At 33.9% G+C, this 26468-nt stretch overlaps 2 protein-coding genes across 3 annotated transcripts in view; both read left to right on the forward strand.

The window, feature by feature from the left end:
• LOC120353479 (G patch domain-containing protein 2-like) overlaps positions 1-25315 on the forward strand; it is a 25891-nt gene extending 576 nt beyond the window's left edge. The window contains exons 2-11 of the mRNA XM_039437284.1: positions 692-789; positions 2843-2988; positions 4030-4176; positions 7699-8033; positions 9810-10009; positions 13695-13825; positions 15066-15191; positions 18471-18577; positions 20483-20598; positions 22648-25315. Of these exons, the coding sequence (XP_039293218.1) occupies positions 692-789; positions 2843-2988; positions 4030-4176; positions 7699-8033; positions 9810-10009; positions 13695-13825; positions 15066-15191; positions 18471-18577; positions 20483-20592 (1400 nt within the window). The 3' untranslated portion in view covers positions 20593-20598; positions 22648-25315. The remainder of the gene's footprint in view (positions 1-691; positions 790-2842; positions 2989-4029; positions 4177-7698; positions 8034-9809; positions 10010-13694; positions 13826-15065; positions 15192-18470; positions 18578-20482; positions 20599-22647) is intronic.
• LOC120353660 overlaps positions 1-26468 on the forward strand; it is a 172966-nt gene that overhangs the window by 32611 nt on the left and 113887 nt on the right. The window lies entirely within an intron of this gene.

Consider the following 26468-nt stretch of genomic DNA (forward strand, 5'->3'; position numbering starts at 1 on the left):
GTTAGATACAGTTCCAATCACTATTGAACGCATATAAACTAATGTTTATCTTCCATGTTATATTACTTTTAGAGGTTGTACGTCTCTTTAACCTCTCCAAATCTGAATAAAATTGAGGGTTAAAACATATCTGCTGGCGTGAGACAGAGAGCGCGCCACTTGGCTTCATGCCTTACTTCTTGAAATCAGTCATGGGTGCTAAGATGACCTATTGATGAGAATGTAAACTTTTGTGTACCGTAATTACTAGATTACTTTCTTGTGGTAAAAAAAACAAACGTGGCAGTGAATTAATGTGTGATCACATTGAATGCGTAATTGCAAGTGCAAGCTTGGTTATGGATGACCAAGCGTGCAGATGAGTAACAAAATCTTGAAAGAGCTATAGGAACACTCACACTGAACACTTGCACTTGTTGGTTGCGTTCAGTGTGAGCAGCTACATGCATTCACAACGTGATTCAATGGCACTTTCCAAATGATGTTTTTCGGCTCATGCATGATTCGACGTGCACCTGCACATTTACGCATTCAATGTGATCACACCCTTACTCGGAAACATATATTGGATGTTGCAACTATAAATTGTTCGCTGTTGAATAATAAACAAATATTAGTGCAAAATATATTAATGTAATTAAATATTATTCTTAATAGTTGGAATTACTAACTTGTCCTGTTTTATTTTCAGCATTTACATGGTATCAGAAGGCGAGTGATGATTCAAGCAGCAGTGTAGGAGGTGACTGGGCAGCTAACAGAGAAAAGATAATATCGAGTCTTCATCAGGTAATTGTAATATCTCATGCCAAATTAAGTTGAAAATTTAATAATGTTTTTCTATTATTAAAACTATTACTATGAATACCGTAAATTATTCTTAATACTCTGATAAGTCATTAGTTAAGTTACATTCTTTCAATTCAGCAGTCAAACTCAAACTATAGTTAAGTATATCCTGCTGAACTCTACTCTCAGTACTTGTAGAACATTCTTGGAATGGATTTTTTGTTAATTAGAACGTAACGATGAATGTTTAATGCAAAAATTAATGTTTTTCAGGAAACTACAGTAGCTCAGAAGTATCAAAGCATGTTGAAGATAAAGCAATCTTTTATATTTGTAATATTTGTTATTTTAGTAAGTCAAGTCGAACTAATGAAATTTTATTATTCTCTTTGTTCACTTGCTGTATAGTACTTCAAATTGAAAGTATTATTTAAAAGCACTATTCTATTTCAAAGTAAGTGTTATTGTAAAAGTGAACAAAGTGAATCATGTTTGAAGTTACCAATACTTGAAGTTAGGATGGAAACCTTGAATGAATTTAAATCTTGAAAGAAAAGTAAAAATGGTTTACAGTGTAATGTAGACATTTACGTGTGTGTCATTTAGCAAGTCTATTGATAAAAATATTTTATTTTACAAAGATATTACCTTTCTCATGCATGTGTCATAATTTTGTATGAATGCGAATTCATGTGCATCTGTTTTCTATTTTTAGTACTTGTCTTTGTATGCTGGTTACAATCACACAATACTTGATTTACCACGTTTATTGGTTCCGTTAGGCTAGAAGCAAACACTACGATTTTGAACAGGTGTAGAAAATTCGGGCGATATTTTATCAATAACAGGTGCAACACACGACACACCTTGTGAAGGTAAAAATTATCAACTGATTCATGATGGGAAATGCGTAGCGACTAGTGAGATTCACTTTTAATTGTCAGCATTGCTTTTGAATATCCTCAACGCTCTCCATTTAATCAATGCTGACAGTATGTGAAGCTCACTATATCGAGAACGGCTGAATTTTGCCTGTAAATGCCGTGATCAGCTTGTGGACCAAACTCTGATTTCATCCAGTGTACTTGTACTCCGTTGTACAGTTACTCAAAATTAAAGATTCTTTATTCAAACAAACAAGCATATAAAATGCAACCATTTCAAGTACTAACAGCCCATATAGACCTCAAGGGTCTGTATTTGGGTCGACAAATCAATATTCGATCAGAATGGATCAGTAATATAATATACTTATATTGGTTCTTCAATGTTGTTTTCCATCACGAACTGCTTATTATTAAATCACTTTTTGCTTTTAGAAAAAACGACTAGCAGTCAGATATTTTACAATAAATGAATTAATTACTCACTGTGACGAGATCTTTCGGCAGTTCCGCCGCAACCAAGAAGATGGCGGAACTGCCGAAAGATCTCGTTGTCACAGTGAGTGATTAATTCATTTATTGTAAAATATCTGACTGCTAGTCGTTTTTTCAAAAAGTGACTTATATTGGATACAAAATAGAAGTAAGTAGTACACCCCAATCGGGCTTATGCCTAGGATTGTCCACTTTTATTTCACATTTTTATATTATCTTTCGTTGTTATTTTGTATAATGTTTGTTTGTGAAATAAATGAATTGATTGATTGACTGAATGATTGAAATATCGGGAGTGCATCTGAAATGCAAGTTTTAATTTGTCTAAATGTTAGGTTTAATAACCTAAAATATTCTGTTCAATTAGGGAAAAGGAAAGGTTAAGGAGGTTAGGTTATAACTTTCAAATGACAGTATGTTAATATTATTTGAAATATGTTTATAAATTTATATCATAAACACAACGAAAATTTGAAATACTCGCACTTTGCTTTTGAGGTATCGCACTTACGAATGACACCCAAAATATCAATAATATAGATCATATTACAGTACTTGACTTACCCTTCTACATTTTTCAAGTATTAGACACTACAGCAGTGTTCTATTCTAGCGTATAAGTTGCATATTATCAAACAGATATTCTATAAGTAGTGGTTTTGTTGAATTTGCAGAGTGATTCAGATGATGTGTCAGGCGTGCAGACGTCGGGCGCACTGTTCAACCTGCAGTCCCGTCATCTGCAGAGACAGCTGGCCGGTAACATGGAGTCGGACTCGGTCAATGAGAACTTCTCGCCCATTCGCCCGAACACCAGGAGGTATTTCACGTAATGTATCCCCTTTTATCATCTCAATACTAGATAATAGAAACCTATCAACCAGTTTACAGCTGGCCGAAGCCTAATCTAATCACTAAATAAGTTGAAATTTTTGTCAGTGATTTAATTTTTTTTATTTCATTATAAAATATCAGTTAGCTTATAATTGAAACGAAATTGATTTTTGTGAAGATTTTATTGAGGTATTGAGATATGCTTAGACCCTCGAAAGATTCATCATTCGCTTATGGAAATAATGAGAAATAGCATTTGTTTAAATGCTATTGAAGGGAGTGCCTCACAACTGCAAGTTTCGATTTGTCTAGTGTATGAGCATAACTTGGATTATTTTCAATTAGGTTTTAAAGGTAAAAGGAAAGGTTTGGAATGTTGGGTTTAAGTCTGGCATGTTCAATATTAATTGAAATGTGTTGCTAATTTTATACAATGAACATAAATAACAAAAAGTTGAAACACTCGTACTTTTGAGATATTGAACTTACGAATGATATCCTCTATTGAATATGAAATAACCTATCAATTGAAAAAACCTTGTACCCCATTTCACAATTTCATTTAAGTAGAATAGATATAAGTTATAGACATTATAAACAATTAATTATTTTTTATAATACATCAATGCATTCTATGTATAATCATGCATTTTTATTATTATTTACACTTGACAATACTGGATAGTAATTTTATAATAATTTAGATCTAGTAATACTGACATGTCACCAGTCATGTGAGTGAAACTCAAAAACTTGATGTAATGTGACAATGAATGAATAAATAAATAATAATTCATAAACGATATTCCAATGCATATGGTACAATAATAGTGTAGAAATATTCTTCAGTAATGTTCTACTAAATTCTAACTTTTGAAGTACTTTCTTGTATGAAGAAGTAAATTTAAGATTATATTAAAATAATTTTAATCAAATTTTCCCGTATAAATTGATGTTTCTGTGCTGTGATTTCGATCAATGAATGTGATATTTCGAGTGTTTTATAATTAAACTTCATTGTTTACAGAAAAAGGAAGTTCAAAAGAATGGCGGTGGACGTTGAGATGGCGTCAACTTCACGGCCGAACATTGTGCTGCCCTGTGTGGGACCCCCGGGATCCATTGCCGGCAAAAAGAAACGAGTCCTCAGACATAACACCAACTGTGAGAACAGGTGAGTGACCACAGCTACTTGCAAATTGATTTGTCGGTATTGATTTATCCTGCCGGCCAGGATTGCCGAAACGGCTAAGGCTTTGCACTCCAATATTTCTTATTGCGCTCATTACACTAGGATAATGATCCAGATTCTGGAATCCCACTGATGCTTTACACAATGCTGCCAATGGTTGCTCTTGGCTAGTGGCCGAGACTGGTGGTCTAATTTAATACAAGCTTTATGCCTTTAGGAATCTTTTTATCATGTCTATTACCAGTGACACCTCTAATAGGAGGCCCCGTACTAGAAAGAATGACAACGTCACACATAATAGGTTCAGCTGTGTAAGGAATAGCGAGTGTACAGTACAATATAGGTTAAAATGCATTGAGTTTCATTCCATACCCCAGCTAACAGCTGATTTAATACCTACATCTATGGCCGGCTGCAGAGTCGTCACTTAACTTTATAGCCTCGTATTTAGCCTATGTGCATCCACATGAACACAGACGCCACACAGCTATGTCGGCTGGTAAACTGAAAGCGCTCAATTAAATCCCTTCTCAGGCGTTGCACAGTCGTCTGATAGCATTTATGAGCATCAGCTAAAATCATCCTTTTAAACTAAGGGTCCGATGTCGTGCTGTTAAAATCTAAATGCATGCTTTTAAACATGCTTCGTAGGTTATGTTATTGTGATGAAGGTGTTTGTTTCCGCAAAATTTTTATCAAAGTGAGATTTTATAGGCACGGTATAGGCCCGGTTGCATAAATGCCTGTTAAATTTTAACCGTGATTAAATGCCATGAAGACTAAATAAGGAAAGCCTTCTTTTCAAAAAATACCTTCTCTGATTGATTTCTCTGGCATTCAATCATGATTAAAATTTAACTGGTTTTTTTTACAACCTGGCTTGACTTTTAAAAGGTTCCAAATTACAGGTTGTTTTATAAATATGAATTTCAATTTATTCGTTGTGCGCTCACTGTTGCAGTGTGCGCAAAGCTTAAGTTTTGAAATTTTATACTTCAGTATAATTTATTATATATATAATATTTATCTATAATTCAAAGAAGACATGCAATTAGTGGATTCTATATCATACAAATTAAGGGAAAAACAAGCCATAATAACAAAAGCCGATAAGAGAAACACAATAGTAATAATAAAACAGACTATAATGAAAACATAGGAAACTTTTATTATCACAAAAAACAAATTCGAACGTTTTACAAGAGTATAGTAAAACATCAATAGTATCATTTCAAAATTTGCAAACACAAAGATGGACTGGACTAGCAATATTGGATCACCTCTATCAGGATACCTTGCAAACATAACCTCACAATATTCTTAAATATGGAAGACGTGATGTTCCGCCACCTTAGAGAAACGCTTTTAGATCTGTTCACAACTATTCCTCTTTACACTTTTACCTCGTATAGCGGGTTAGATGTCATATGGCAACTGGGTCACACGTTTCGTGACAGAGCAGCAGTGTGACCTATGTGTCTTAGACGCCTATAACTAAAAGGCTTCAACAAAACGACTGAGCAACGGCCAACAGTTTATGTGTATGATTTTAGTTTATGTCTTACATAGCTATGGGTGGAGTTATGTGTGGACTCTGCAACCGGGCACAAGTCAATGATGATGATTGACTGAGAGAGAATTAATAGTATTACCCAAATGACGCACCATCATATTTGCCCAACGACGGCTAGTGATGGCCAGCAGTGACAAACCACCCATCCACACTAGTCATCCAATGCGTGCTATTAAGTCGTCTGCTCTCGTACTCTGCTGGTTTGATCTGTGTACTGTGTAATTGACATGTGATTTTTTAGTTGATTTCCTATGAAATCAATGTTGTTATTGCGTTACTTCTTATTGTGTTCCTTCTACCTAGTTAATATTTTCATCCTCCAACTAAATTTCCAACTGGCCATTTTGAATGCGGCGCTCCGTGTAGCGAGCGTTTGCCAACAATGGTTGCGTTCAAAGCCACTGATCGGTGAGTGAACGATGAGACCGGTGAGTGAACGTGACTCTGAACGAAGCACTGTTTGGTCTAACTCAAATACCTTGAAGATGTATAGACTCACATGCAGTGCTAGTGTACTTGGAATTGAAATCGGCCATTGAGGGGACAACCTGGAAGATTATTACATACCAAAGACCTTGAAGATTTTTGTAATCTATAGGCATATATTACAAATATACATATTATATAATATCTCGCGCAAAATGCCTCAATGGCAGCCTTTAATTTCAAGTAAGAGCTAGCATTGGGAAGGCACAGGCATTGTGGGTTATACCTCTTCAAGGTCTTTGGTCTAACTGATAAGAAAAAAAGTCATATCCGGTTCGTTCACTGATCAGCTCATTGTACTTTTCTACCGATTGAAAAGAACGTTAAAAGATATGGCTGAATAAGAGGTTGTTTACAATTATAATGGACTCCATTATAATTTACTTGGCAGCACAGAAATGCATAATTACATAAATTCAATAACATTAAACATATCATCCAAAGCATTTTAAAATTGATGGTTTTCCATTTCAATTGATTATACAATGAGATAGGTTTAGGTTCTAGTTTTGTTTACAAATATAAGCAGCAGAGGAAACATCTGTCAGTCATGACTCATGAGCAACCGCTCAGCTACACAATACATACAGAATGAAGGTATCAATGTGTTTTGATATTTATATTATCATTGAAGTTGTCATACATTATTGAACTGGAGTTCGTAGCGGAAGGTTGTTTAGCTGTGTAGTGTAGATCAATCTAACCAAGACTTGAGTGCACCAAAACCACGACACGTGACTGTATCATCTTGTTAGAAATTAAAATTACCGCTATATTACAATGTATAGTAACACTTTCTTTCAAGATGGCGGATTTTGTCGTTAGGATACTAGCCGACTTTCCATTCTGTGGTTCATCTGTGATCACTAATCTGTGGTCAGGCTTTTTACTGAAGTAAAAAAATCATATTGGTTTGAACGCAACCATTGGCTACGGCTGGCCTTGATTGGGCACGCAATGTTGATGGCAAGACAAACGCGGCCAAGCTTACCAGGCTGGGTCAGCTTACTGGGCCAATATGTGGACTAGGCATAAGACAGTCTCTCCCAAATTTTGTTACTGAATGTAGCATTGAATGCTTGTTTTTCGCTAATTCTTCAAAATTATATTTTTAATATGTGAATATTTCCTATTTTTGTTATAATAATGTGAAATATTTATTCTATGTTTAGTTTTGAAGCAGCTAAATTTGAAAATCTACTTTGTGAAAATATTTGAGGACTGAAAATTCTGTAGAACTACAAGACTACTATTTTGGACTATGTGTTATTTAAATTTGGGAGAGGAATAGCACAAGGTTTTTTTCTTATCCCTATCATTTTGATAATGTACTTACTGTATGAATAAATGAATAAAGCATAAGGTTATGTTTCCAGTTTTTATGATTCCAGTTATTATTGAAAACATATTATTTGATGAATTGAAAACGTAATTTTCTTTGTTAGATTCTGCGGCAACACGCAAATTCTGTCGGGCGCTTCGGGCAAACGCAAGCGCAGCAGTCACCATCATCACCATCATCATCATCACCACCAGCACCACCACCACCACTACCGCAGTGGAGCCGGCACCAAGACCGACACCACCAGTCTGGCGGCAGACTCGCCTCGCGCGCTCGGCCTGCAGCGACTCAGCATCCGCGATGAGGTGTCACCGTCGCCGTTGGTTGCCATGGAGACGGCGGCCGCCCCTGCGCCTGCCCCTGCACCGCCGAGCAACAGCTCGCTGTCCAGCTCCGAGAGCGATACGGGAATATTCACCAACGATGAGGGTCGTGAAGGTATTTATCCATGTTATATAATTTCTTATTATGTATTGTATCAACTGGAGAAATAAAAGAATTTATGATTATAATTATTATTAATGATGAATTTTAATTTCCAAGGCTATTTCAAAGACCGGAACAGGCAATCATGCCTATACCGAGGAAGTCAGAAGAAGAAGATTATTATTATTCAGATTCTTCATCAGTATTGTCTATTTAATAAATTGAAAAAATATATATTCTCGGACTAGAAATATGAAGTGCGTGACATACACATTACCTTTTGGGTTTCTATATTTGTACATTTCTGGAATAAGCATTTGATTCAAAGTGAAGCAACATAGCCTACGTTTCAGACATACTTCTATCAAAATCAAGAAATAAACAGTTTTGGGCTAGGCCTGTTGTTCCTTTCTATATCATGTATTTGATTTGTGTATTTTCTTCCAATTTACTTGAAAATGGCATTAATGTCCGAAACATGTTATGATAAAATAATTTAAAAGGGTACTGAGATTTATATTTTTATCTATAAATAAATGAATATTCATTACCATTGAAATTTGAAAGAGGAATAGTCCAAGCTAAGCTTAGTTTTTCTCTTTCAGATCGTGATCTATTATTATGGAAAAACAAAAACACTGTATTCAGATATGTTGAAGGTTTTTTTCAAATATAAACACAATATTTTGTCTTTTCTTTAAGCTCAATCTTCAACTGAAGATGATGCCCTGAGTATCTAACCTCGGGTTTTGTGAGAATAGAACATCAATAGTTATGAGTTATAAATTTAATTGAGTATTGCATTGTTGGTGCTCGATAATCAATTCAAATCATATACTCTATTTAATTCATGGTGTAATATTTGTAGTAAATATGAAAAGGTATAGTGTCTAGTGTATTAGGGGCCCTATACACTAGGGAATTTGGATCGTCGAACTTGGTTCTTGCAAACCAAGTTCCCCAGTGTATGTTGAAAATTGGCGAACCGCGAACCAAATTCGTGACGAATTTGGTCTTCAACCTGGATTAAAAACTTTGTTCGGTTCGTCCGCCAGGGCGATATATCTATCTATATATATTCAATATATTTTCTTCCCACAGCAGCTGCAAACTTTGAATCACTCATCTCTAGACCCCGAAAGACACTGAAGTAACGAACGACGGTTGTTCACTCTCCCCACTACAGTGTGTGGGAAAATCCTACACGAACTTGGTTTCCCGAACACACACATTTACATCTTGCATGTTCTGTCATCAGCAAGAGCCTTCTAAAATAAACAACCAATAACAATAAATAATCCACTGGAAATTTGAAAATTATAATAATTAAAAATAATTTAACCTCAAATAGGCAGCGAAGAAAAAATAAACAACAAAAATCGGAGATACAAAAACATAACCTCAAAAAATATTGCTGGAAACCTTTCTCTGTGATGACACGACAATGTATGACGACAGTGTATCATGCATATTTATCATGCATTTCCACTGTTAGTGGCTAACCTAACATTATTTTATTTATTTATTAATTTTACAATCACAGTATCAAATTAATGATTGGGAGGAAATCAACAGGAGAAACTCAAAACTGCTTCTCTCCCCAATTTCGATATAGTCCAAATGTTTTTATGTAAACACCATTATAAATTTAATTTTCTGTATTATTACAATAATTTGTTTGTTGTTTATCACGTTTAATTCATGACGACATGTGTATCATGCATGTCCTATCGTTAGTGGCCAGCCTAAGCAATTATTTTACGGTTGCTTTTGTTGATACTTTTTTAGGTGACGACGAGCAGAGCGACTGGTTCGGGGGTGGCGAATCTGGGGGTGGCGGTGGTGCGGCGGGGGGAAGTCGCAGCCTGTGGGAGGACTCTGACCGTGATGAGGACATGGAACCCTCCTTCCAGGCCCTGCTCACCGGCAACATCGACTTGGCCGACAACCACACCTGGCAAAGAGTGCGCATGCTCAACGAACGACTGGTAACCACCCTGAACACATGATTGTTATCATTCATTATTTATTCCATTGAAATTGAAATTAAAATTCTTTATTCTCCAAAAAATATTATATTTATATAATATGTATTATATATTATTTATATATAATACAATATTATATTTGCATGTAAAAAATAAAAATACATTTCATTGGAGGCTCCTCTTATGGGCACATGCCTGTGAGAGAGGAGCGAGTTGTCTAGTAGCATCAATATACATAATCTTAAATTAAACTATTCATAGCTATGGAGAATACCACTAAATACAATTAAAAAAAATATTTAAGAAAGAATAGACTAGAGTAACAAATAAAACAAAACTCAATCTGGAAAGAGGTATTATTATAAATAGAATAAAATAAACCAAATCAGGCAAACTAAAACGAAGTGGGAAGCACGGTGAGATCGACGAACAAAATAAAATCGTTAAGAAATATACAATAATTGTTGAAAACTTGCATTTTTTGACCAAGGAGCGAGAAAACACATCCAACAAGCTCACTCATTCACACATTAGTTACTTTCAATGTTAACGCAATGTACAATTATTAGCCAAAAAAGGCATTCAATGACAAAAATACGCAGAGGAAGAAAAAACTGTCATTGCCCTTACTATTTCTAACATAATTTGGAAAAATGTATAGTCCACATTTTTAGGTTAAGGTTAGGTTCAAATTTCTGTTAATGCCAAAGGTTTTTCCACTCCAAGAATGGAATTATTGCCATCTACTCAATGTAGTATTGAGTAGAGTAATAGTATATTTCGCACCTAGGGCCGAAAATGAGACTTTTCTGGCTCGAAATCGGTCTTCAAGTCCGAGGCCGTAGGCCGAGGACTAGAAAAGATTGAGAGCCAGAAACACATTTTTGCCCATGGTGAGAACGTTATTTTTCGCCACACAGAAAAATAAACAATATAAATATGAGAATAATTTATTGTTTATTAGGCACTTCCGAAAGCAAAGGAAGGTCATAGCTCTAGCAAATCTGAGGTAATCTGAATATCAGGAAATTGTCCAAGTATTTTTATTTTTTATTCTGATTTGTCTAAATAACCTAAAAGATCATGTTCAATTATGTAAGAGGTTGAGTTTAAACTTTTTATTCTTCCAATTCACAATAAGATGATTTTATTATAAATGTTTTGATTCTTGAATAATAAACACAAATAATGAAAAATTTTTTGATCAGCTGTTTTAGCACTGAAATTGGCGAATCTGAATGTCAACGTCAACAATGCTTGTTGTCGTTGACTTCGGAAGTTTAGGTTAGAAGTTCTATCCTACTCTGAAAATCGAATTTGAATAATTTATAATATATAAATCTATTCATCCAAATAAAATGATATTATCCTATTGCTGAATACTTATTCAACTCTAGAAGCATAAACTGATTCCGTTTCATAAACCATTTTGTAAACACGTTCACATCAAATCAGAATCAGCTGACTTCAAGGTTATTTTACAGCCCTAGGGCCGTAAAACTTTTACCGGCCTGGTCAGAAAACAGTCATTTTCGGCCTCCATATGACGCACGAAAACCAGCTCATTACATCCAAGTGGGGCGAAAAAATAATTTGGTATTGAGTTGAGGAAAAATGTTGTAATTTGTCAGTTAAGTAGGAACATCTTCTCTCAATTCACTTCTTTTAAGATGTTGGCTAAGTTTTCATCTATTTCTACAACTATGTGCCACCGCAGTCAATATCAAATTGTCATGAGAAATACTTTAAGGTGGATTATTATTGTTCATCTATTCATCAATGCAATTACAAATATTTATAATATTATTGATATGATTGGGCGAGAGACCAAAACTGTTCTACTCCCAAATTTCTTAGTTTACTTTTCAAAAGATAAGTTATGTTTTTACTTCCAAGAATTTTAGTCCAATTTATGTCAAAAATTAAGAAACTAGAAATTTTGAATTTGGAAGGATGAATTACTTAATAAAAAATCAATATTATACTTGATAGATATCACTTGAAAAGTAAAAGTATTTCAAAAAAATTAAGCTAGAATACACCTATTTACCCACTTTCAGTATAGCTGACTCATGTTTTTACTTTCCTTGCCCTATTACCATAGGTAAGGAAAGTATTGCTTTCCGAAAAAAATTAAGGTACCCCAATTTCTACATTTCTATACGTTTCAAGGTCCCCTGAGTCCGAAAAAGTGGTTTTTGGGTATTGGTCTGTATGTGTGTGTGTGTATGAGTGTATGTGCGTCTGTGTACACGATATCTCATCTCCCAATTAACGGAATGACTTGAAATTTGGAACTTAAGGTCCTTACAATATAAGGATCCGACACGAACAATTTCGATCAAATGCAACTCAAGGTGGCGGCTAAAGTAGCGAAAATGTTGTCTAAAACAGGGGTTTTCGCGATTTTCTCGAAAACGGCTCCAACGATTTTGATTAAAGGTATACCTGAAATAGTCATCGATAAGCTCTATCAACTGCCACAAGTCCCATTTCAGGAGCTCCGCCCCATCCATGCAAAGTTGGATTTTAGATTCCCAATTATCAGGCTTCAGATACAATTTAAACAAAAAAAAAAATCGAGTGGAGAAGATTGAGCATAAAAATCTCTACAATTAATGTTGAGTAACATTTTCACTTAAAATTGAAATTAAACTCGAAATTCGAGAAAATGTGATTATCCAATTGCAAACTGTTGGCAACTGTTGATTCTATTAAATCATTCACTATGAAGAGATATCGGATCTCGTATGTCTCCTGCGTTATTGTCCTGTCACCAGCTGGCTTAGATCTTTGCTTATAAGTAGACTTGTGATGCGCGTGAACACTAGCGTCAGGTGATCAATTCTAATAACGGCAAGGAAAGTTGTGTGAGTGTGCCACACCAGATTTTTATAACATTACAATATCAAAAATACGAGGGCTATCCAGAAAGTAGATTAAGTTTTGGAATAAAAAATAAGCAAAGTATAGGAAACAAATTTTATTATTGCCTACACAGATGAAAGCCACATTCAAATACTACTTTCTACATAGTCACCATTCAAATTAAGGCATTTATCATAGCGATGTACGAGCTTGGAAATTTCTTCGTTGGAAAATTCCGCCGCCTGAGCCTTCAACCAATTCGTTACGTCTTCCTGCAGCTGTGCGTCGTCATCAAAACGCTGCATAGTCAGCCTAAACTTCGCGAAATTTGTGGAAAACTAAAAAAAAGTTCTGTTATTTTGACCTTACGATTTTCACGAACTTTAGCATCGACTTTTTCGACAAATTCGGCAGTCACTATGCTGGGTCTCCCACTTCCATATTCGTCGTGAAATTTGGTTCGGTCATTTTCTAATCTTATGACCCACTGATGCACTCCACCTTCAGTGATAATGTTGCCCCATACACTTCATAAAGCTGCTGACAGATTTCTATCAGTTTACAGTTTTTTTGCAGTCAATTAACACAGACATTTCAACCCGTCACAATATCTTAACGGAGTACAGCACGAACCTTTCACTAGCACGGCAAAATGCCAACTAAGCTGTGCAACGCTCTGACCCCAAGATGGTCGTGCTAGCCCCGTCCCTAGCAGATACAGACGAAAACGTAATCTACTTTCTGGATAGCCCTCGTATTATAATAGGCTACTGATTGCAAATTTCTATTTTTAATTCGTTGAATATGCTATTTGCAGGGTCGTGGCCATAGAGAGATCAGAGGAGGTCGCAGACGTGTGAGGAGTGAGAAGCCCGGGTTCAGTGTACTCACCTCGGCCAATGAAAAGCTATCCAAATTCCTACAGGATCCTGCACAGTCTGAGCTCAGGTATATTATTATTCTTCAACAAATACTGTACTTTTAATTAGATAATAAATTTATAATTCAATTTGTTAACTGTAGCTGGTGTCACGTTCTACCCTTTTTAGAAATGATCAAAAATGTACTGAAAACTCCGTAATTTCTTTCTGAACATTCTGTCTGACAATTCCAGTTGTTGGTAAGCTCATGTGGGGCCGGCTGGGGAAGCGAAACTTTATAAAAAGATAGTTCTGTTGCAATAGTGAGATGACCAGTCTGATTTCAGGTAGATTATTTGTATCCTTGCAATAATTATGTTGCTATAGTGAGATCACTAGTCTAATTTCAGGTGGATTATTTGAATCCTTGCAATAATTATGTTGCTATAGTGAGATCACTAGTCTAATTTCAGGTGGATTATTTGAATCCTTGCAATAATTATGTTGCTATAGTGAGATCACTAGTCTAATTTCAGGTGGATTATTTGAATCCTTGCAATAATTATGTTGCTATAGTGAGATCACCAGTCTAATTTCAGGTAGATTATTTGTATCCTTGCAATAATTATGTTGCTATAGTGAGATCACTAGTCTAATTTCAGGTAGATTATTTGAATCCTTGCAATAATTATGTTGCTATAGTGAGATCACTAGTCTAATCTCAGGTAGATTATTTGTATCCTTGCAATAATTATGTTGCTATAGTGAGATCACCAGTCTAATTTCAGGTAGATTATTTGTATCCTTGCAATAATTATGTTGCTATAGTGAGATCACTAGTCTAATCTCAGGTAGATTATTTGAATCCTTGCAATAATTACCTGTATGTTGCTATAGTCAGATTCAATCTAAGCTGTCAACATTGGTTGAGTGGGAAAGATTGATGTTATTCATAAGGAATGCTGACTGTTCAAGCTAGTTAATGAAGATTGGAGTGAAGCTTGTGAGATTCTTCTTGTAATATTCTGTTGCTTGAATTATATGATTTGTTCAAGGAGAGGTTAGAGTATAGAGCATCTCTAGTATGACTCATTTCAAACTCAAGAATCCCTCATAATAACACCAATGCTGATAGTATGAATAGGTAACAGGTCAATAAAATGATTTGATACACTTCAAGAAGTTGATAAGCGTCAGAGATGAGTAAATCCTTTTTTAGGTGTTCTTTGTTGTTTCGCTTTTATATATGGATGTCTTTGTTATTGCTCATTAACTTCCTATATTCTTATTGTTCAATCGAACAAACTTTTGTATATTGTTGATTGCAGGTTGCATCCCATGCAGAAGACAGAGAGAGACCAGCTGAGCTACCTAGCGGAACTGTACTCTCTCAACATGAAACTATCCGAATCCTCTCACAAGGGGTTCACCTGTCCAATTCTAACCAAAACCAGGTATGTTCTATCAAGTTATTAATCTGTAGTAAATCACTTGTAACAAAAATTCAATGCTGTCACTCATTCTCTCTTTTATTTGCTTTGGTCTGAACTTTAATGTAACAAATTACACAAATGTCAGTCTTTTGTAACATTCATAAAATTCCAATTTTATGTAACAAATTGCAGAAAAATTTACACGTTACGCACTTTCACTCCATGGTCTTGTAACATATTCAGAACGTTCTCTGACTGGACGCGGACGGCACGGTGATCTATTAGATAATTCTATTTGCTTTGTCTCTGAATAAAAGTCTAGTGAAATCGTGAGAAAATTATGTCAATAAGTTTGTCACTTGAACAAATTTATTTATCATGAATAAGAATTCGAGTACAGTGAGATTATAACAACTAATATTATTACAACTTCATTTGATGAAGTTGTAATCCGATGTATAAATTAATAATAATATAAGTTTATAATCGTATGCTGTGAATGAACAACATCGGTCTACAATTTCAGATTAATATTTTCAAGAATTAAGGTAGTAGATACGAGCTGTAAACCACATACATTATTCTTCTTTTGTATCACTGAGATACTTCCTCTTATGTGTCTGGAGTCATATTGAATGTTTTTTCAAAATATTGCTTCAGTAACTCCTTAGTCATTTACTATAATAAGGTCATCTGCCTCAAATTTCATTGTCAAACGATCAACTTGTTGCAGCAATGAAAATTTCGTCCCCTTCATTGAACCTGCTATAACAATGGAAGGAAAACTTGGAATAGTGAAATTACTAGTCTAATTTCAGGTGGATTATTTGAATCCTTGCAATAATTACCTGTATGTTGCTATAGTCAGATTCAATCTAAGCTGTCAGCATCGGTTGAGTTGGAAAGATTTATGTTATTCATAAGGAATGCTGACTGTTCAAGCTAGTTAATGAAGATTGGAGTGAAGCTTGTGAGATTCTTCTTGTAATATTCTGTTGCTTGAATTATATGATTTGTTCAAGGAGAGGTTAGATTATAGAGCATCTCTAGTATGACTCATTTCAAACTCAAGAATCCCTCATAATAACACCAATGCTGATAGTATGAATAGGTAACAGGTCAATAAAAGGATTTGATACACTTCAAGAAGTTGATAATCGTCAGAGATGAGTAAATCCTTTTTTAGGTGTTATTTGTTGTTTCGCTTTTATACTGTATATGGATGTCTTTGTTATTGCTCATTTACTTTCTATATTCTTATTGTTCATTCTAACAAACTTTTGTATATTGTTGATTGCAGGTTGCATCCCATGCAGAAGACAGAGAGAGACCAGCTGAGCTACCTAGCGGAACTGTACTCTCTCAACATGAAACTATCCGAATCCTCTCACAAGGGGTTCACTTGTCCAATTCTAACCAAAACCAGGTATGTTCTATCAAGTTATTAATCTGTAGTAAATCACTTGTAACAAAAATTCAATGCTGTCACTCATTCTCTCTTTTATTTGCTTTGGTCTGAACTTTAATGTAACAAATTACACAAATGTCAGTCTTTTGTAACATTCATAAAATTCCAATTTTATGTAACAAATTGCAGAAAAATTTACACGTTACGCACTTTCACTCCATGGTCTTGTAACATATTCAGAACGTTCTCTGACTGGACGCGGACGGCACGGTGATCTATTAGATAATTCTATTTGCTTTGTCTCTGAATAAAAGTCTAGTGAAATCGTGAGAAAATTATGTCAATAAGTTTGTCACTTGAACAAATTTATTTATCATGAATAAGAATTCGAGTACAGTGAGATTATAACAACTAATATTATTACAACTTCATTTGATGAAGTTGTAATCCGATGTATAAATTAATAATAATATAAGTTTATAATCGTATGCTGTGAATGAACAACATCGGTCTACAATTTCAGATTAATATTTTCAAGAATTAAGGTAGTAGATACGAGCTGTAAACCACATACATTATTCTTCTTTTGTATCACTGAGATACTTCCTCTTATGTGTCTGGAGTCATATTGAATGTTTTTTCAAAATATTGCTTCAGTAACTCCTTAGTCATTTACTATAATAAGGTCATCTGCCTCAAATTTCATTGTCAAACGATCAACTTGTTGCAGCAATGAAAATTTCGTCCCCTTCATTGAACCTGCTATAACAATGGAAGGAAAACTTGGAATAGTGAAATAATATAACATTTCAAAGAGAATTAAATGCTCTACAAACCTACGATAAGCATCAATTTTTACGATGCATTGTTGGAGAGTTATAAGCCCTGAAAGAGCAAAACATTGGATAAAAACCTGTTATTTCAACAATTCCACACTTTTAAGAGCGAATATCTCGGGAACTGTCGGGAATATCACAAGATTCCACTGGAAAAAAGTGTAGAGAATTTATCAAGCTTCATTTTTGAATGATTAGTTATGTCGATTGTCTTGTTCTCAAGATATGAGCGTGGTAGCAAAACGTTAAAAAAATGCAACTTTTAAACCACCCTCATCCCCTTAGCACATGAATTAGTAATGGAGACTTTTGATATGTATATAACAGTTAATTTTGTATATAACAGTTATGTCCGTAAGATACATAGTTTTCGAGTTATATGCGAGGAACCAAAAAATGGTACCTTTGAACCACCCCCACCCCCTTAGCACAGTGGGTAGGGGTGGGAACTTTTGATATGTTTACCTCCTTACTACCCTAAACAGAACTGCGGGGTCAAAAATTGTCTTCCAAACTTTTCCCTCTATAACCTTTCTTTGACTGGACTAACAGATGTCTGGCCGTATCCATTTCTATAAGGTAGGGTTTCTATATTTTTCATGGAGCGTGCCCATCAGTATCAATATTCTTACAATTGAAAAACAAATTTAATAGGTGATTGAAAATAAAATGAATAATGATTAAATGAACTGAATAATTTCGAAGAAATTATAATATTCTTGATTGAAAAAAAAATAATTTCAAAATAGTTGAGATATATTTCTATCAGATGGAAAATATTATCACGAAACTGGATAAATCATCATATGGGATACAAATTCAAACGTGAACTGAGTTTATTAACATAAGTGAGTTTTTGATCTTGGAGAAAACAAATAACAGTTTATAAGAGTAAATTATTATTCAACTGTGAATTGTGATTCAACTGAATCAACTAGAACAGGTGACATCAGATAGGCTACTTGTGGATGAGATAACTGCGTGAGGTCTACAGTTCACAGAACTACTAGTAAAAATGTATTTATTTTTCTAAAAATAATTTTATTTTTGTTGTAGCAACACAATGAGAGTGGAGCACGTATCGTTGGGCAGGTTGAACACCCTCGGGGACTTCAAACGTCGCAGAAAGACTCCGCCCTGTGGAAGTTTGTTCAACGGAACTGGTAAGATATAAAATTCTTAGTCATTACTACCTTGAAAAAACATATCAATAAATATATAGAGTCTCCCATGAAGAGGTTTATACGTTTAATTTTATATTACGTGCCCTTTCATACCGAACTTTTTCAAATTTTACACAGTTTACAAAGTAGGTTCTGAAAATATTCTGGGAAAATTTCAGCTCCCTAACCTTGATAGAAACAAAATGGCGGCATATTGAAAATTAAACCAATTCGTTCCCTATGAAAACTACTTTCATGAGCTGTTATCATCTGATTTGTTTACTTCGTTGCGGTAGTCTTGACTCATTTGATGGTACCAGAAATGGATCAAGCAGCCTTCCAACAAAATGGTGCTCCACCTCATTTCGCAAATCACGCCAAGCAATATTACTAAATGACAAACTTTATAGCCGTTGGATTGGTCGTGGGAGTGATTTTTTCAAATTGGCCACCCCGATCACCAAATTTAACTGTTTGTGATCTCTTTTGATGGGGCTACTTGAAGGAAAAAGTTTATACCCATAGCTTCATTAATGATGAGGAACTAGAACGATCAATAGAAGAGGAACTTCTCCGGATACCGCGGAGTTTCCTTGTAAGAGCTTACAAATCATTTCTCAAGCGCTGTTATCAGTGTGTTGCTATGGATTGATTTCAATTTGATTAATTTCGGACTTAGGTTTTTCATTAGGCTATGTTCTAGTTTTTTATTAAAAGTCATATTGCCCTAAAGTGCAAAAATAAACATATTTTATAAAACCAAAAAACACCTTTTTAATGTTCCTAAAGTATCGTTTCTCAATATGCCGCCATTTTGTTTTTACAAAGGTTAGGGAGTTGAAATTTTCCCAGAATATTTTTAGAACCTACTTTGTAAACTGTGTAAAATTGTTCGAAAAAGTTCGGTGCATGAATGGGCACGTAATATAAAATCAAACGTGAAAACCTCTTCGTGGGACACGGTGTACTGTACTTGTTTCTGAAGCTATTCTCGAGTTTAGTATTCGACATAATATAAAAATACCTATACCTACCTTGAAATACCTTGTTACCTATTTTCCTAAAATTCCTAAATTACCTTGAAATTTGACGTATGGATTTTATCAATTGTTTGAAAGATATTGCAATAGTTTCTTAATATTATCACATGTTCATCCTTAAATACAGCCATTGGGAATTCAACATTTAGAATCACAAATATCCTTGGAAATGTTACTGAATAATTCAGAATTTACGTTTTAACCCGTTTGAAAGTACTCCAAATATCATCTGTTTGTAATCTGTTGCTACAATCTCCTTAGTGCTGAATTAAGTATCATTTTCAGTTTATTTTATCAAGATAATATATGACCATAGAGAAAAGTTAGCATAAGTTATGTTTCAGTTGTCTCTGATAATATTACTCATCTTCAAATACCTAATGCCAGATTTAAAAAAAATCTAGATTACTAAAGTTTACCAGTGAAAAATAGAATATGAATTATGAAAAATAAAAATAAAGTAATATATAATTTTATGTTTCTCATGTCGCACCTGAGTATGCCAATGATGCCTTCAATGATATTAGCACACGTTGGAATTAAACATAGTTGAACTCAGATCAAGCTGGCATGGGTTGGTTACTTCATTCTGCTACGCCCTGCATGGTCGTGGGTTCGAATCCTAGCAGTAGGCATGGACATTCTCATAAATTATCCTCACACTTTCAAATATTACCCTCGCACAGGAAAAAAGCTTATGTGGGAATATCCGCAATAAAAACAATTATTACTTGATTGTGGAGCAAACCGTGAATTTGTGGTACAATACAACACAAACATAATAAACATTTTAATGTATGTATTGATTCATCAATTATAATAACAATGATAATGATATTGAATTATTTTATATTATGTTTAACAGAAGCAGGTGGGACCTGTGACAATAGCGCCAGCAGTAGTATCGCTGCAGTACCTCAGGCGACTACAATCATGCCTGATCTCCTGTCTTCTTTCGATAATCGCTCCAGTTAAGTTGAGGTTAGTAAAACACATTCGAAATTAAAATAATGGCGTTCACTATATAGAAAGGCTCAACTCAACTGAAGTCTGTGTAAAATAAGTTGAGACTTGGCCCTCCATCCTCCTTTTATCCCTCGGATAAAGATGATCCAGACACCAATAGAAAGGAGACATTCTCCCCGTTGATTTGATATAAAATTATTACACATTACGAAGAAGTCCCTTGATTCTGAGAGAAGTGATATTCTAATCAAGAAAAATATCTTCGCGATGTTTCGTATTTTATCATATAAGTTAAATTTCCTTCAATCCTTCAGCCCTGAAACTTTTTTAGCACTACTAGGATATCGGGGATGATATTCTACATCTAATTCTGACGTTGAATTGGAGATTTGAGAAAGTTGCAATTTTACACGATTTGGCAACCCTGTAATTTCTTCGGATGGAGGGCAAAGTCTCAACTTATTTTACACAGCCTATACATATTAATAACAATTGATTGAAAACTTTAATCGTATTTTTCGAATGACGAAAAACCTGATTGGATGATAGTTTAGACTTGGGTCTTGTTAATTCAATAATTTAGTATCTGTGACAATAATTTATTTTGTCTTATATTTGACATTCTATTTCCAAGTCTTTCTTCTCTTCTTTCTTTCTACCACAATAGATATAGTAGGTGTATCAACGCAACGTGATAACAATTTTGATAATAACTTTTTCAAATAACGAGAAACTAGACAGAAAGTATACTACAATAAATAGTTGGTTTTGCTAACCCATTCTTCGAAAAGCTGAAAAATAATTTAGTAGTAAAAGTAAATTCGTATGGCTTTTGTTGGAGGGGAGTCCCTTGCGGGAAGGTCCCACCGCCTGAATATATAATTTAAGCCGTCAATGGGCCTTACGACTGTCATACTTCAGCCGGGACCGACAGTTTAACGTGCCCATCCGATAACACGGGAGTGATCTGGTTAAAAACTTTTGGTAATGAGTGGGTTTGAACCCGGGATCTCTATGCTGCTACGCAAGCACTCTATCCACTAGACCACGGATCACTCCATTTAGTAGTAAATTAAATTCTTGAGCCATTTTTTTTTTAAATTTCAATTACTTATTTACCATTTGCGGGAAAAGTTACAAACATTTTTTGTAGTAATACTAGTAATAGTCCGGGCGTAAATAACATTAAAAAGGCACTCCGTGGTCAATTGCGGGTGACAGCCGTGGGAGATGTCTCAATTTCATCGTTAGGTCTAGCATAATGAGAAACCCGATGATGATAAGTCGAATTAACTGGCAAACCGTTCGGTTATCAAAATACAAGCAATATAGCAAAACCCTAAAAATTTTGGCGGCCATCTTGTTTTCGAGGTTTTTGTCTGTGATTCCGACTTATCATCATCGCGTTTCTCATTATGCTAGACCTAACGAGGAAATTGAGACATCTTCCACGGCTGTTACCTGGAATTGACCACGGAGTGCCTTTTTAATGTTATTTGCGCCCGGACTATTAGTACTATTACTACAAAAAATGTTTGTAACTTTTCCAGCAAATGGTAAATAAGTGATTGAAATTTTTTTATTCATTCATTTATTCAAATTGAGGCATCTTCCACGGCTGTTACCCAAAAATGACCACGGAATGACATTTGCTCCCGGAATATGAACTATATTGGTTTTATAAGAAATAAGGCTTTTCGTGAATCGGGAACAATGGGAAAACACTAGACGAACATAGAACGGTGACCATGGAAGAACATAGTTCTTGTCTAGAGTGCGTTCAATAAATTAGTGCTTGTCTAGAAAGCTCACTTATTACATTATAAATTTCCGTTTTACAAGACCATTAACTTTTTATGAAACCGGCTACGATTAGGTTTATCATATTCACCTTATTTTATCAATCAATATAATTCCTCTTGATATTTGATTTCTGTATAGGCCTATACCATTGTTTTATGATAATGTTATGTGAATATTTTATTTACTTTCATCCTCATCCGAATCGATTCCTTTTCTACGATATACTTGTTACTTTTTATAATTAGGTTTTTCTTTTTTCAGGGGATTATCAACTACTGCAATTTTTATCTTTTCGAAGGTTTCAATGCAATATTGAAAAGGCAGCAATAATTTCAAGAAGTACTGAGTATATTTTAGATTAAGTTGAGTGGACTTATGAGTCGATGTATCAATATATATGAAAGCTCCCTTATCAATTCTAGGATATAAAGCTCACCCTATTGAATTGAGCTTATTTTATTTCTATTGTAAATAATTATTTAATTATAAGTCGGAAGCTGAAAATCCTATTTTCCAATGATCTCAGACAATATCTACATAATTTCATTTCTCATGTTTCATTCATGAAAAATCGATATTGAAAGAATATCAGAATTTTTCCTATGCTTCCACGGAATCGTTCCTTCTCTACATCTGAGAACATTTTTCAAATCATCCTGATTCTTCAGAATTTTTCATTTCCATTAAAATACCATTTTAAAGAAAGAATACCATGGTAAAATAGTATGGTATTTGAAATCCTATCACTTTCTTTTTATTCTTTTCATTTTGAAAGAAAATTCGCATTATTCTTCATTATATTTCTCATTTTTGATAGTATGTGACGTTAAATGAATATAACTAATCGTTTTCCATTCTCGTCACTAGAGCGTCTATCTCGAAGTAAATGTATTTATGTCTGCTTTCAATGCAGAATAGTGTTCTCTCAAAGAAGAGAAACTCATACTCGTGATGGAAGTAATACTTTTTTCCGTATTGGTTACTATTTAATCAAATTCATTGGTTTATTCATCCATTTAACCAAAAGTATTGGTTTCAGTAAATGTCAATTTTATCAAATTGATCAGTTTTATCATTAAGTTACAAAATTTATTGGTTTTAATTAATAATTATTCCAAAATAATATAATATATTTCAAGGCAATTTTTATACCTTTCTGCTCATTTGTTTGAAAGCTATCACTTCATTTTATCTTCTTACATTCTCCATTGTCATTTAGCATGTGTATTTTTGTACTTGTAAACATGTGTATCCGATTCCCATCACATTTGTGAACTCTTATTCCTAAAGTTTGAATTTTTGAGAGGTTGAATTGCTGTATTTAGTTGAAAGTGAGTGAGAATTTTACAAGGATGAATCAAAGTGTGAATTATATTGAACTTCAATGATAAAATAGTTACATCAAATCTCTTTAAATGTGTGTGTGTAAGTTCCAAAGTAACTTCATGACGGTCGTTGTCATTTCGAGTGAATAGCATTGTATTTTACATGTTTGATGTAACATAGATTATAATATATCATGGTTGTGATTATTTTCAAAAGTCAATCAAGAACTTGTAAGTTTAGTCAAACAACTGATAGAATTCATACAAAGTACAAAGTTGAAGTACAGTATTTGTGTTACGTTGATATAAGCAGCAATTAAAAAATAAAAACCTTTTCATTGATGTTTAGAAGTAAAATAAATGTGCATTTTATAGAAAGGCTTTTTTGGAATGTTTAGTCTACATTTAATATGCCAATTATTGAATTTTCTATGTTTCAATAATATATTGTCCATCTTGAAGACACCAATCTTTGAATATATATTTTGGTAATCCATCATCAGATTCATTACTTCATTACATAATTTAGATTTTATCACTCAGCAGATTCACACTGGAGTTTTGCTTTGATAAACAACCTTATTGGTTTCGATCATTATTATTCTGAATGAAAATTTGTATACCTTTTTGCTTACTTGTTTGAAAGCAAACTTGTATTTATAAACGATTTTCAAGAACTTTCTTAGCCAAGCACACTCTAGTTGCCTAGCAACTAGCTAGAAGAATAGTTCCGATTAACTCCTGTTATTGGTTGCTAATCCATTAAAGTTTACTTGGCTGAGATGACTCATGAATCTTTTATCAGAACGGCCCTGAGGTTTCCTTTCATAAAGATCAAACTGGTCTATGAATTTTGTAAAAATATAATTACTTTATCATCATCATTTTTGAAAATTATTTTTTTTAAGAGAAACGCTTTAGTTTTGTATTTCATGACTATTTTGTCAATCCAGATTTTCATCTCATTTGGTCTGTACACACTTATAATATTGTTTGTAAATACAAAAAATTGCGAAGAAACATGTTATTTTGAGAAATCACCAACATGAAGGTTGTATGCTGGCGCAGCTTTATTTTCAAATTTCTAAAAAAATATTGTTTTATTGACTGAGTGATAAAATAACTTAAGTCTGATTTTAAAGGAAAAGTGTCTTTCTTGCGATGCTTTAAAATATAAATATTATTTGGTCATTCAGGCTACTTACTATCCATAATGTATTAATTTTCTGGAGGGATCGACTTACGTTGTCGGTTTTAATTGAAAAAAATTGTATAATTCCCATTATATCTATTTGATTAAAAAAAATGTGTGATTTCCATTATATTAATTCTAATAAATGAGAACTATTTCAATTTCATTTTTTTATCTATAATTGATTAATCAGGATTCTGGTTTATTATGTGTTCAGGTGATGTAAACTATCTAATAAGATTTTATTTTTATCTGCATTTCTTAATGTCTACATCTATAAAGATATATTGAATATTGGTCCAATGGCTAAAATACCAATAGATGAGCAAATACGGTACTGTATTGTGGAATTTGTATTGTAACTGTGTATGCTTTTCAGAGGTAATGAATATTATACAGTATTACGTGAATACATTTTTTGTTTTATTTCATCCTTTCTCCAAATACTATGTTTGAGTTTCTAGATATTTTGATGTGAGGACCTAGGAGATACGAAGGTAAAGATTAAAATATTATGCAAAATTTGAAAGATAAAGATTCATTCAGGTAAACTTTGAAAAGAAAGAAATCCAAATATCCAATATGAATTACCGTACAGTGCAAAAAACTTAATTCTGGAGGTATAAGGTAGGTGCACACAGATCGTCATCGGACGGACGGCACGGATCGGGCGATTAGATTTGATGCATTGTTTTCAATTACGGATAGGTATGCGCACTCCAATTGAAAACAATGCATCAAATCTAATCGATGCGTGCCGTCCCTCCGATGACGATCTGTGTGCGCCTACCTTTATCCACCATTTACCGGATTCAAATTTACTGATATTATTATCCGCGAAAAGTTAGGATAGGAATTTTGATGAACTATTCCAATGCGATAATGGTATCGAGTAAAAAAGTCTCCAAAGATGCGAAAAATTGTACTTTTAATATATGTTTTCTGAAATCGTTTGGGTGTTCTAGATCATTATTTTGTCTCATTTTATGCGGGCTGAGCTGAGGAATCGATTGAGACATGCTGAGACATGGTCATCTTTATAGTGTAGCCTAACTATATTTCTAGAAGAACATGATTGAGATCAATTTGAATAACGCAGCTATATAACAATTTTTGAGATATGATCAAAAACCCGAGAAACGAGTCAAAAAACAATTTTCCGTGAATTTTCATTTGGTATGGAAAAACTGCTAGAATTTTATCATTTGAACTGTTCTCATTCAATATCTCAGCTCTTTTATTAGGTTTAATAAAGTTTTCAGATTATTAAACAGTGTGTTAGCTCTATAAGTATTAGAATTCTAAAGGTCTGCAGCTGCAGAGTCATAGAAAAATTCATTTTTTATATCCTGAGCCATAGGATGAAAAATTAAAAAAAACCCCTATTACATGGGAAATTGGTCAATGAATCGAATGGAGCTAGTTTCAGGAGTTTACCGTATCGTAAGATAAGGTAATGTAAATAATATACATTGTTCAATTTTATAAATAATTGTAACGTACGTATAGTATGTTATTCTTATTAAAAATTAGGATAGGAAACATAAGAAAAAAAAAACAAGAAA

Source organism: Nilaparvata lugens, chromosome 11, assembly GCF_014356525.2.
Source record: "Nilaparvata lugens isolate BPH chromosome 11, ASM1435652v1, whole genome shotgun sequence".
Taxonomy (NCBI): domain Eukaryota; kingdom Metazoa; phylum Arthropoda; class Insecta; order Hemiptera; family Delphacidae; genus Nilaparvata; species Nilaparvata lugens.